Source organism: Carassius carassius, chromosome 18, assembly GCF_963082965.1.
Source record: "Carassius carassius chromosome 18, fCarCar2.1, whole genome shotgun sequence".
Classification (NCBI taxonomy): Eukaryota; Metazoa; Chordata; class Actinopteri; order Cypriniformes; family Cyprinidae; genus Carassius; species Carassius carassius.
The window spans coordinates 14,665,441-14,677,856 of record NC_081772.1 but is presented as its reverse complement, the minus strand read 5'-3'; the positions used below and the strand labels follow the sequence as shown (position 1 = coordinate 14,677,856).

At 43.4% G+C, this 12,416-nt stretch overlaps 1 protein-coding gene across 4 annotated transcripts in view; it reads right to left on the bottom strand.

The window, feature by feature from the left end:
* Window positions 1-8,872, bottom strand: part of LOC132092506 (ephrin type-A receptor 7-like) — a 77,199-nt gene extending 68,327 nt beyond the window's left edge. For all 4 annotated transcript variants that reach the window (XM_059498759.1, XM_059498762.1, XM_059498760.1 and 1 more), the window contains exons 1-3: window positions 8,686-8,872; window positions 7,168-7,232; window positions 5,157-5,826 (exon numbers count right to left, since the gene is read on the bottom strand). In XM_059498759.1, the coding sequence (XP_059354742.1) occupies window positions 5,157-5,826; window positions 7,168-7,232; window positions 8,686-8,779 (829 nt within the window). In that variant the 5' untranslated portion in view covers window positions 8,780-8,872. The remainder of the gene's footprint in view (window positions 1-5,156; window positions 5,827-7,167; window positions 7,233-8,685) is intronic.
* Between the last annotated feature and the right edge of the window lie 3,544 nt (window positions 8,873-12,416).

Genomic DNA, 12,416 nt, shown 5'->3' with positions numbered 1-12,416 from the left:
GGTCAGTGAATATTAACTTCATTTACACATGGTTGCAAACAGAGCAGCTTGCACAATGCAGGCCTGCCTGCTCTGCTTAGTAACGTGAGCAGCCGAGCTGACAGGTCACTGCCAGGCTGGAAGATGGATGAGCTGAGCAGTTGACCCTTGGTTTGCCTGAGGAGCCAGCTCTATGGCTTCTTTCCCCTGTGAACAAAGACCCCCTACCAGCAACCACCCTGCCTTGCAACTCCAGCAGCACTAACAGGTCCCGACATCTCCATCAACCCTTGCACGCATGCACACACACGCAAATAGATTTTGATAGGCTTAGTCTTTTTGGCCCGACAAACCCAAGCAAACGCTCTTTTATGCATGCATTCACACACTATGGCAGGCTTACCCCCTTTAGCTGCCTAAACGCTGGCACACACACTTCTCTTTTCAAATTGCTATCTGCTCATCCGTACTAATGGATGCAATTGGACAAGCGGACACTGTGTTAAAAGCAACAAAGCAGCCATGTGCGTGCATGTGTGTGTGTGTGTTCAGAGGAGCTTTAGCCCGATGCGACCGGGTGAAAGTGATATGTGACCAGGTTGAAGGCCTTAACACTCAGTGAGCATCAGGGAGGGTCTGTTGTCAGAGTGACTCTCCTCTGGGAGAGCAGCAGAGCAGGAGACTCAGCAGCTCAATCTCTCCCTAAGAGCAAAATCAATAACTTATTACATAACTGAACACTTTTCTCTTTTACAGAGAGAGGGAGAGAGAGAGAGAGAGAGAGAGATAGAGAGAAGGAAGGAAGGAAGTCTTAGGAGGCTTGTTCTAGTATTTAAAATGTCCTTTTTTTACTGTGCTAATATCACAAGCTGGACTCCTGAAATTGACATGTGAGTCATTGGCTCCAATAATGGTTCATTAGGTAGCTTTGTTGACAAATTACAGAATTGCTTGATATAGATGGTTGTTTAGAAGTGCTGTTGTCAATGCTTATGGTTAATCACAGTTATCTGCTGTGGTCAGGCTGTGGTTACAATTGTTAGACTATCAGTTAGTCTACAACAGTTGCAAAAAACTGTGTATTCAACTCCCTTTATTCAAATCAACCTTGTATTCTTTATGCTAGAGAATAACAATTTTTTGCAACATATAGAATAACATTTTACAAAAATTTAAGACGTATCTTTATTATCTATTATTAATCAGATCAAATCAAAAATGACTCACAGTTCATTCAGTTAACCCAGTAGCTACTAGCTGCATGAATCATTGAGCGAGGGAGTCTAAGCTAAACCACTAAGTTGCCAGTAAGTACAAGACTATTTCATGAATTGTTTGGATTGATAAAAAAAAAAAGTTCAAAAGAGTAATTTGCTCCAGAATACGAAATTACAGCACAGTGTTATTTTTTCATGCTTTTTATTTATTATCTTTTTCTTGTGCAAAAATGGTGTGAATGCTATCTCAGTGACTACATTTTATTTATTTATTTATTTGTTTGTTATTATATATTATTATGTAATATAATTATTTTTAGAAGAATCTAGTGAGAATCTAGTGAATAGTGCTTTAATTATGAATGACAGTTTAATACCTGTTTTGCATTTTACCTAAGAACTTTTTTGATCCAATGAAACAACAGGAAATGTGATTGCGAACATGAAGCTCCTACAACACATCAATAACTGGACTGCCGCCAACTGACAGGCCTGACTGACGACACAAAAAAATAACAGCTCTGCTCGTGTTCAAAGCCACCTTCTATCTGACAAAACCGTGGGGGGAAATCAAGCAGTGCTCCGGGAGCACGCCGCTCTTCTCCAAGACCCTGGCCGGGCGAGGAGGCCATTATCCATCAGCACATGATTCTAACCCTGACAGCTTCAGACCCAACAGGCTTCCCCGAGGAACTTGCCTCAGTTTGAATAATTAAGCCCACTTACAGTTCTCTAACAGATGACCGTTTGCAGCCTTTACTTTCACACCTTATCAATCACTTGTGTGTCAGGGCTTTATACAATCTGCCCGCCCCCAGCTCCTGGTAGGATCATTTGAAATGCAAAGCACGGTCTTGCTCTTGTGTCCCTCCACCCCAGCTACTTCTGCAGCTTGTCTCCACAACTAGTGCCCTCCTTCTGTGTTCTGGCAATCTATCAGGCTTTGACTAACTTCTGTCCAACTATTTGACATCTGGGAGATGGATGGTGTCAGCGCCTGTCGTTGCCAGTACCTCCTCCTGTTAGCATGTTAGCCAACGCTAGCTCGTTTTTTCCCCTTTAGAATAATAAACAAAGACTTGCCTTGTAAATAACGCAAACTGCGAGAGTAGGTCAACTATCGGTTAATATTTGGCATTTCTTTAGACGAGATTATTAACGGTTATTAACATGACGTGATGTGACTGAGCAACATACATTCCACTGATTGTTCGCAAAAGCTTAACGAAATAAAAGAGATCAATGTCTGTCTACAAGGACTCTTTTTCTGCTTCCAAAGGACTTAGTGTCTCCATTTTCTCAGAGTAACCACTGTTGAACAGAACTTTGCAATTGAATAGATGCGATTTTTGATTGAGCTCTATGCAAATAAACTCTGGCATGCTGCTGAATACTTCAAATAGCTTTTTTTTTTTTCAACATTCATAACACTAATTATTTTTACTGTGATGAGCGGATCCCTGGAAAATCATGAAGGAATGGAGAAAAAAAGTTATGGGATGAACAAAATTTTGTCATTCCAAACCTGTATGACTTTCTTTTTTTCTGTGGAACACAAAAGTTGATATTTTGAAGAAGTTTTCTATTCATACAATGGAAGTAAGTGGGGTCTTTGGACCCCATTGACATTTATTGTATATATTTCAAAATAGCTTATATTGTGCTCTACAGAAGAAAGAAAATAATTGATGATAAAATTTTCATTTCAGGGAGAATCATCCCTTTAAAAGTTTACTGTCTTTAAAAACTTTGACATTTTAAAAGTTGGTGGCGTCCCAAACATATCACACTCATGGCTCAAGACTCGTCAAAACCATCTGCTTAACTTGTGTTTACGTAAGAAAACAATTAAAATACTGTACTAACAGATGCAAGAGTGTGTTGTGCGAATGCCCGCTGAAAGGAAGAGGAACGAGAAAAAGGAGGAAGAAATGAAAGACACACAATCCTCCATCAGGCATCTGATGACTGAGATGGTCAAAACACATTTTCATGGCCCTCCTTAAGTTTCCCCACTCAATTTTTAATGCAAGAAATTTTAGACTTTATCCTCTATGCATGAGCGTCTGTTTGTGTGCGTATCCGTATATAAATAGTGCAGATTTTATAACAGAACACGATAAGGTGGTGTAAAAACAGGAGCTTTTGAAGGCAACAGGGTCACAGTACCTTGGCCAAGCTCCTGAGAGGGAGAAAGAGAAAGAAAAGATAAAGAAAAAGACAGAGAGAGCTGCAACATGAGCTGTATACACTTGGAAAGATCAGTCCTCCATATTAAAAAGACCCCTGTCACTCACAGGCCTTCAGCCCCAGATACCGTGCACTGCATTGCTGTTTCTCTGACAGAAGGGGAAAACACACCAGTATTTTTCAGTCTGGTTGGTGCTCAGGGGAAAACTGAACAGGCAATTTAATATCGGGAGGATTGCTAAGAGGAAGTGCTGATGCTGCAGTCTCATGCTCATTTTATTTAGATTAACTACAGCAGTAATATCACAGCCACTTATGCCAGGAGCGACGCACAACTCATAAAGTGACAATGGAAGGGGGTCAGGAATCTAAATGGGTGAGAGGGTTTGTTTGTTGCTGGCTTGCCGAGAAAAATGCAACATTGTTTTTGAGGAATGTAAGATGGCGTCGTGAACAGCGATCAATTCTCTGGAAAAGCATTCGAGACTTTCTGAGAGTTCGGCATTGCTTCAAACCGCATGCATATTTCACTTTTATTTATTTATTTATTTTTCGCTTTGAGTGAGTAAAAACTCTTAAATGTTTAATAGGTTAAAAAAGGGTGGAATTGTAAAAAAAAGACATAAAACGCATCCTTTTATTATGCTTAATCTGTGCCAAATAGCCCATATTACATAGAAGCACCATCAGCTTTCTCCTTTGCTCCCTTTCTGGCTTTTGAAATGGCTTTCAGCTTTGCAACAACCTCTCAGTGTGTAGCTGCCTTGCCCATTTTAGCTATTGATAACATAATAGTGTTCTGAAGCACCCTTTACATGATAACTTAATAATCCAGACGTGTATGTGCACCGCATAAAAGCTATTCTTTCAGAGATAACTGATAAATCATTACTGGTCAGCACACTTGATAATCTATAGAGGCGGAGGCGAGGTGACCCAGATCGGCAGAAGAAAGGGTGGACGGCCAAAAAACAACACTTAGCACCATTAATGACAATGATGGCACTTGGAGTGTTTTAGTCTTAATTTCAGAGTATATCAGAGGCAACTGTAATTCTGTTTCCGGTTTGGACACTTCCTAAAAACCCTGGGCCTTGGCTGTTTGTTTTCTCTCTCTGTCAGGGTCATTTGAAAGGTCCAGAGAGAAACTGGGCAACGAGCTGAACCTCCTCCAGACACAGTGTCGCTTGTGAGCGAATGGTTTGGCTCGGCGCCAGATGGAAAGAGAATAAAAGAGAAGAAGAAAGAGAGCGGGCTACTTCTGAGAACTAGGCTGGGGTGCTAGTTATCATTTAATTCTAGTGTCAACATGCATAAGGTTATAAATTAAGAGCCCACAAATCAAACGACTAACAGGGATTCCAATTATTGTGCCAAGGATTTTTGCTCCCGCATTTAATCCATCATTATTATCTCCGCCCAATAAGCGCGCTTTTTTTTGTTTGTTTTGTTTAGTTTTTTTTACTCTGCTTTTCATTTTATTAATCGTTCCTCATCTGCTTTGTATTTTTCAGCATGGTTTGTTTTGTTATTGCATTGCTTTGCTGTAATTCGGATGAATTACCTCGCGTTGGGGTAATTCTATGCTTAGGCACTCAGTCAAACAATTGGAACAAGAATTGTCTTGGTAAATGGACACATAAGCGAGTCTTACACATAATAATAACTTATTGTTTGCTTCATTGTCTTTTCTTCTGTCTCACGTAAGGTTAATCAGCGGTGCTCTAATACATGCCAACAGATGTATGCAAATGAAAATAAAGTACTCACGTTCACATGCATCTCCCTTCTGGTGAAATCCAGCTTTGCATATACATTTCCCAATGGGTACAAGCCACTCTCCTTCTGCGCTGCAGTGCATTTTGGGAGAGTTGTCGGCCTCCTCTTCTGCATCATTGACACATGTGCCCTCCACTTCCACCAGCGATGAAAACTCAGATCCCGTATCTGTATCTGGGAACGTGGCCAGGTTCTCAATAATCGACCAACACTTCTTGTAATACACTTTGACAGAGACCAAAGCGATGCAGGCACCTACATCCTGAAAGGCCAGGTAGAAGCCTCGGCGGGATAGGGGCCCGATTATACGCAGCTCCGTGTTGAGCTTCATCTTTCTTTCCCCCAGGTCACCCTGAGTGAAACTCTCATCCGCCGCTATAGTGTCAATTTTCACATACTGACTCTCCCTTATATTCCTGCCCACCTCCACGTCGGTTTCCTGGTAGTACAAGTTGAACGTCTCCTTGCAAGAGCCTACCACCCCTGGAAGGCTGTTACAATCCCTCAAGGTAAACTTCAGCTCCACAAAAATCCTCTGGGCATCGCCCTTTTCAATCCAGTTAGTCCGTAGCCAATTGTTCTGATTTGGCTCCATGACCTGGCAGACCTGGTATGTGCGAATGGGTGTGTAGTTTTCATCTAAGCCGCTGATCTCTTCCCACTGAGAAAAAAGCAAAATGCAGTTAATCATCATTATCATCATGTGCTGTACTAAAATGCTCAGAACTGACTGCAAGAGAGAATATTACAGCATGTTAAAGCTGGCCTCCGTGTGAACAAATGCACAAATGCTCCTCGATATAAGATGATCTGCATGAATTAATCTGCAGCCAAGTGCTTATTTATTTATTTATTTTACATCTTTTGCATGAATTAAGAATTTGAAATTCTTGTTGAGAGTATAAACATAAAACATTCATTTTTTGTGATCTAGAATTATTGTGCAGTTCTGAGAATTGTTGTTATCTGTCAATCAATGCAAACACTAATAAGTACATTTAAAAAATAAACAAATAAAAAATGCATCATGCCAAAAAGTAACAATGTGCATTACCAATCAAAATGTTTTCAGACTTCACTATAAAAATATGTGATAACTTTACTATAAAGTATGTGATGACATCAAATTCAACTGCTTTTAATTCAGTCAAAAACATTATTTAATATGAACAGGATTGATTGACTACTTTAGGTTACACCGGCAAAAGTAATTTTCTGGGCTTCTTTTAAAGAACTTGGGATACTTATATTCCATGTATGCTGGACACTTAATGGTTGTGTGTCTTTTATTATTTGTTTTAACTCATTAAAAAGTTTTTAATTTATACAAACACAAAATACTACTTTTTTTACCACATTGAATGCAAGTTAAAAATAAAAGTGGGCAGAACTGACAGAAATGAAGACAAGTTAAATTAATAAAACCAAACATGTTGTTACAAAGATAAAAACAGTTTTAAAGTCTAAATAAGATTGGATGCACTCAAATCACATGACTAACAACATAAAATCTGCATTCTAAACTTTTAAATTGCTGTTACTTTTTTTAAGTCATGACTTTTAAAAGTTATTTTGTGTACTAATTAATTGTTAAAATGCCTAAGATTTATAAAAAAACAACAGCAACTAAACATAATTAAGAAAATAAATTAATACACTAAGTTCAGCAGAAAATCACTTTGTTGGCCTTAGTTGAACGACTCTAAAACAAACGCGTCTATGTTTTAGACGCCTTCCTTAAAACTTTATAAAAACTAGTTTAGGATCGACAAACAACTTTTATAAGAAACAAAACCATAAAGTAAAACCAAAGTATCCACTGTTTAGCGTTTTAGAAACATTAAGATGTGGTGCAAAGCCTCAAAACTGGAAAAAGAACAACACATACCATCACATAATTTTAGGGTACACACAAAATACTGCGAGCAGTAAACGCATTACAGAAGAGGTGAAAATCATAAATGTTTGCTGTAAAATAAAAGTTGGAAAGTGTCCAGCTTACCCCGCTTGGAGGAGACGATATCCATTCTAGCTCTGTCTGCTGCGCCTTTGAATCCAGCAGGATCACTGCCAACGACACATAAAGAGCACACTTAAAATAATGCATCTTTAATTGGGATTAATATTTGGCACACATCTCGCTCATATTCCAGAAGCATTTTACATCGTGAGCGAGCGCATATACAAACCAAATGAGAGAGAGCGCGCGAGTTTGACCCATTTTCAGCAGACAGCGGTGGAGATTTATTGCAATAAGCACCTCGCGCATCTGAAACCTGCGCGACACCTGTTCATGAGTCAATACAACCGACGGGCCCGCTTTCGCTTTTGGTGTAACTAGATCGAGAAATCGGTAAAGTTACTTCGTTTGAACCGCTGAGTATTACGCGGATACGCACGCGCGCGCACAGAACGACTTCGTCGCGTGCTAAAATTAATCGCTGTTTTGTTATTTAAATACATTTCGTTGAAGCGTTATCTGTTTTTTTTTTTTTTTTTTTTTTGTGGTCATATGACTTAATGGAGCTGGTTAAATAATAAAATTATTAACTTGATTAAATATTGTAATTAAAAACTCTCAAAAGGACATTAGCTGAGATCAGTACCTTCATTAAAAAAAATTATTATTATTAAAATCAATTTGATAGCTTAAATAAATTCGTCATTGAGTGTGTTCAATCAATATATCTCTGAACTACAGAAATGTATTGAACTACAATACACAAGCATAAGATCAGCTGGACCTATACAGTATTTATAGTACCACATACAGTTGTGATCCTTTAATTTCATATTTCAGCGAGGAGGCACGATACCATCGGCTCAAGATATATGTAGCTAATATATTTGATGTTGATGTGTGATATACTTGCAGTGCAGACAAGTATAAAAAGACACTGCTCTTTATACTAAATCTGTACTCGATAACTTTTTAAGCTAATACAGAAGCACTTCTATTGCTTAATGATTGCATAAGATTTTCATCCCGGACAAATCCTTGACTACTACTAACTGAAGGTGATCCCATGAATAGGCTATTTTAAAATAATAAGCGTGATAACTGTTACATTTTGCAGTCAAGTTGCAGAATTGACTGTATACCTGCTGTACGGTGGGTTAACTAGGCACATCAAGCGATCTTTTCAAGTTTGGTGTTGCTGATGTCTCTTTGCAGTAAAAAGGAAGCATATAGTGTTTCCCGATAAAACAAGAACGTGATAACGAGAAGAAAGAGGGCTAAGAGGGTTAACCTTAACAGGATCAAATTGTGTCGATCATATTAGTGTGCAGTTATAAAACACTCGTCTTCGTGCGTGATTAGCTAAAGTCTGTGCGTCAAGGAAATACATAGGCTACTCATGATATCAAACACAGTCAGGCGTATTTCGTTGTCTTATGTGATGATAATAATATCATTAATACAAATCCTGTCTGTCAGACTGCCGATACTGTATCTGCCCTAACTGATTTGCTCGTTCTCGCACTGTCAGGATGCAATGAAGGAAACTTTAGCACTCACCCTCTCTTGTGTTCTGTGCTATTCCAGTGTTCACATAAAAACATAAATTAAGGCAAAATATAGTCCACAAACACGGAACTGAGGCGCAAACCATGGTGCAGTTGAAATTTGGCTAAACAGTGTGCGCTTTTTCCAACGCGGCGTTCCCTTCCCATTGACGACGCTCCGGCAACCAGCTCTGGGTGAATAAAACAGCCGTCTCTCACTCAAATAGCATCGGCAGCTGGGAGGCGGGGCTTAGAGCATTCGGCCTGTCACTCATCTTGACTGACAGAGCGCACACCCACAGTTGGCGCGCGAAAGGCTGTCGGTGTAAAAACGCGGACGAATCATCTCGATGCGAAGGCGGATCCTCAATTTTAGTCAAAAACCGACCGTGTGGATTCACAAACTCTATGATGATTAAACTTTATTGGATAATGTAGAATATATTTTATATTATAAAAAATAAATAATATTATAATGTTCGGCTCAAGATACTGTACAGGGTGTTATGCTAAGTTAAACGCTATGGGTTAAATGAAAAGTGAAAACAGTTAACTAGGCTACATCAAAACAAACTTTGAGAACTAACGTTAGTGAGATACTTTTCCTTGCAACACCACTTGCACGGAAGCCTATCAAGATAAGACTTGAACCTTGGGTAGGGCAGCCAAGCATGTCACGACATCCGAGGAAATGTTTATATTTTCCCAAAGTCATTGCATCATCAGCAGACAAATCCTTAGCAAATCTCATATTGTAAAATCAATATTGTTGATTGCTATCTTTTTGTATGTCATGTTATTGTTGTAATTATTGTATGTTATGTTTATTGTCTAATAAAAATAAATAAATATATATTTTTTTTTTTAAATCCTATCATGGTGCCTGTCGTGTCTGGCAGCTGTTTTTGAAACGCATACTCATAGCTTGCATTGTCAAGACTTAGTTTAGTCACTAACCAGGTCAAATCAAGCAGAAATAGCTCCTTTATTTATTTAAACAAAATTTTCCTGAAAATGTACATCTCAAGAAAAACAAGAAAAAAGAAATGTTATAGCAGATTAGTTTTGCATTTATGTTTGCTTGTATCTCTAGACACTCACTATTAAGGATTTTAACTAATAAGTTGACAAAACCAGGCTTTGTGTATAAATGTACTCCAAGGGGACAAACGTTAAGTTAAAACATAATGAACAAATTTACAAATTTAGTACACTTATGGAACTAGTTGTTTCCAGTACAGTATATATGTGTATTCCATTGCTGCGGAGTAAAAATTAGGTTAAAAACAAATACAAAAATTAAGAAATAAGTAACAAATACAATTAGATAGCATTTAGTTTGTAGTATTTATTCAGTATTCATTAAGGTCAATTAATATTTGTGTTAATAAGTCCTTTATTACTTCATAAATTTTTATGTATGCATGTATGCATACAAGTTTAGGCCTCAAATTCCATGACATATGTAACTCATAGACAAGGTGTCACGAAGGGGATTCAAGAAACACGGAGAGATCCAAATGCAGGTATGCGGTTTATTTAGGGGCAATCCAAAAAGCATAAACAGTCCAGGCAGGGTCAAAACCAGAATATCCAAACAACATGAAAACAGACAATAACACACGGCAAGGGCAAGACTACGGAAAGCATGAAACATACACAAGGACTCCGTGACACAGACTCAGACAGACCGGGTATAAATACACAAAAGGATGATGGGGAAACAGGAGACAGGTGGGGAACAATCAATTACCTAAACAAGGAGGAAGGTGACCAAATAAGGAGACAGGAAGTGATAAGGTGACAGACACCGTGAGAAAGGAGGACATCTAGTGGAAACCCAGGGACACAACCCAGACACTGTGACAGAACCCCCCCTCTACGGAGCGGCTCCCAGACGCTCCACGACAGACACAAAACAGACCAGGAGGGAGGCGGACAGGAGGAGGTTCAGGGGGAGGGATGGAGGGCCAGACTACAGAGAGGAACAGGGACAGGAGTAAATACAAAAACAACAAACAAAAAACAACATGAAGCCCCCCAGGGCGGGGCAGAAGACCACCACGTCCTTGTGGTCGAGGCCAGAGTCCTCCAGGGCGGGGCAGAAGACCACCACAACCGTGTAGTCAGGGCAAGCGCCCCCCAGGGCGGAGCAGAAGACCACCATGTCCGTGTGGTCAGAGCAGAAGCCCCCCAGGGCGGAGCAGAAGACCACCACGTCCTCGTGGTCAGAGCGGACGCCCCCCAGGGCGGAATGGAAGACCACCACGTCCGTGTGGTCAGAACGGAAGCCCCCCAGGGCGGAGCAGAGGACCACCATGTCCTCGTGGTCAGAGCGGAAGCCCCCCAGGGCGGAGCGGAGGACCACCACGTCCTCGTGGTCGACGCCAGAGTCCCCCAGGGCGGAGCGGATGACCACCACCCCCCTGTGGTCGATGCCGGAGTCCAACAGGCCCGAGCAGCAGCCCACCCAGTGACTTGACTTGACTCTGAACGTCCAACGGTGACCCGCCCTGACTCTGGAAGGTCATCAGTGACTGGCCCTGACTCTGGAGAGTCCACTGGGACCTGACTCGACTCTGGACGGTCAACAGGAACTAGCCCTGACTCTAGACCGGTCTTGGGCACCGAATCGGGAACGGCATCGGGCACCGCCTCGGCCTCGGGAACGGCATCGGGCACCGCCTCGGCCTCCGGAACAGCATCGGGCACCGCCTCGGCCTCCGGAACAGCATCGGGCACCGCCTCGGCCTCCGGAACAGCATCGGGCACCGCCTCGCCCTCCGGAACCGCCTCGGCCTCCGGAACGGCATCGGCCTCGGGCACCGCCTCGGCCTCCGGAACGGCATCGGCCTCGGGCACCGCCTCGGCCTCCGGAACGGCATCGGGCACCGCCTCGGCCTCCGGAACAGCATCGGCATCGGGCACCGCCTCGGCCTCCGGAACAGCCTCGGCATCGGGCACCGCCTCGGCATCGGGCACCGCCTCGGCCTCGGGCACCGCCTCGGCATCGGGCACCGCCTCGGCCTCCGGAACAGTATCGGGCACCGCCTCGGCATCGGGCACCGCCTCGGCCTCCGGAACAGTATCGGGCACCGCCTCGGCCTCCGGAACAGCATCGGGCACCGCCTCGGCATCGGGCACCGCCTCGGCCTCCGGAACAGCATCGGGCACCGCCTCGGCATCGGGCACCGCCTCGGCCTCCGGAACAGCATCGGGCACCGCCTCAGCTTCGGGCACCGCCTCGGCCTCCGGAACAGCATCGGGCACCGCCTCGGTCTCCGGAACAGCATCGGGCACCGCCTCGGCATCGGGCACCGCCTCGGCCTCCGGAACAGCATCGGGCACCGCCTCGGCCTCCGGAACAGCATCGGGCACCGCCTCGGCCTCCGGAACAGCATCGGGCACCGCCTCGGCATCGGGCACCGCCTCGGCTTCCGGAACAGCATCGGGCACCGCCTCGGCCTCCGGAACAGCATCGGGCACCGCCTCGGCATCGGGCACCGCCTCGGCCTCCGGAACAGTATCGGGCACCGCCTCGGCATCGGGCACCGCCTCGGCTTCGGGCACCGCCTCGGCTTCGGGCACCGCCTCGGCATCGGGCACCGCCTCGGCCTCCGGAACAGCATCGGGCACCGCCTCGGCATCGGGCACCGCCTCGGCCTCGGGCACCGCCTCGGCCTCCGGAACAGCATCGGGCACCGCCTCGGTCTCCGGAACAGCATCGGGCACCGCCTCGGGAAC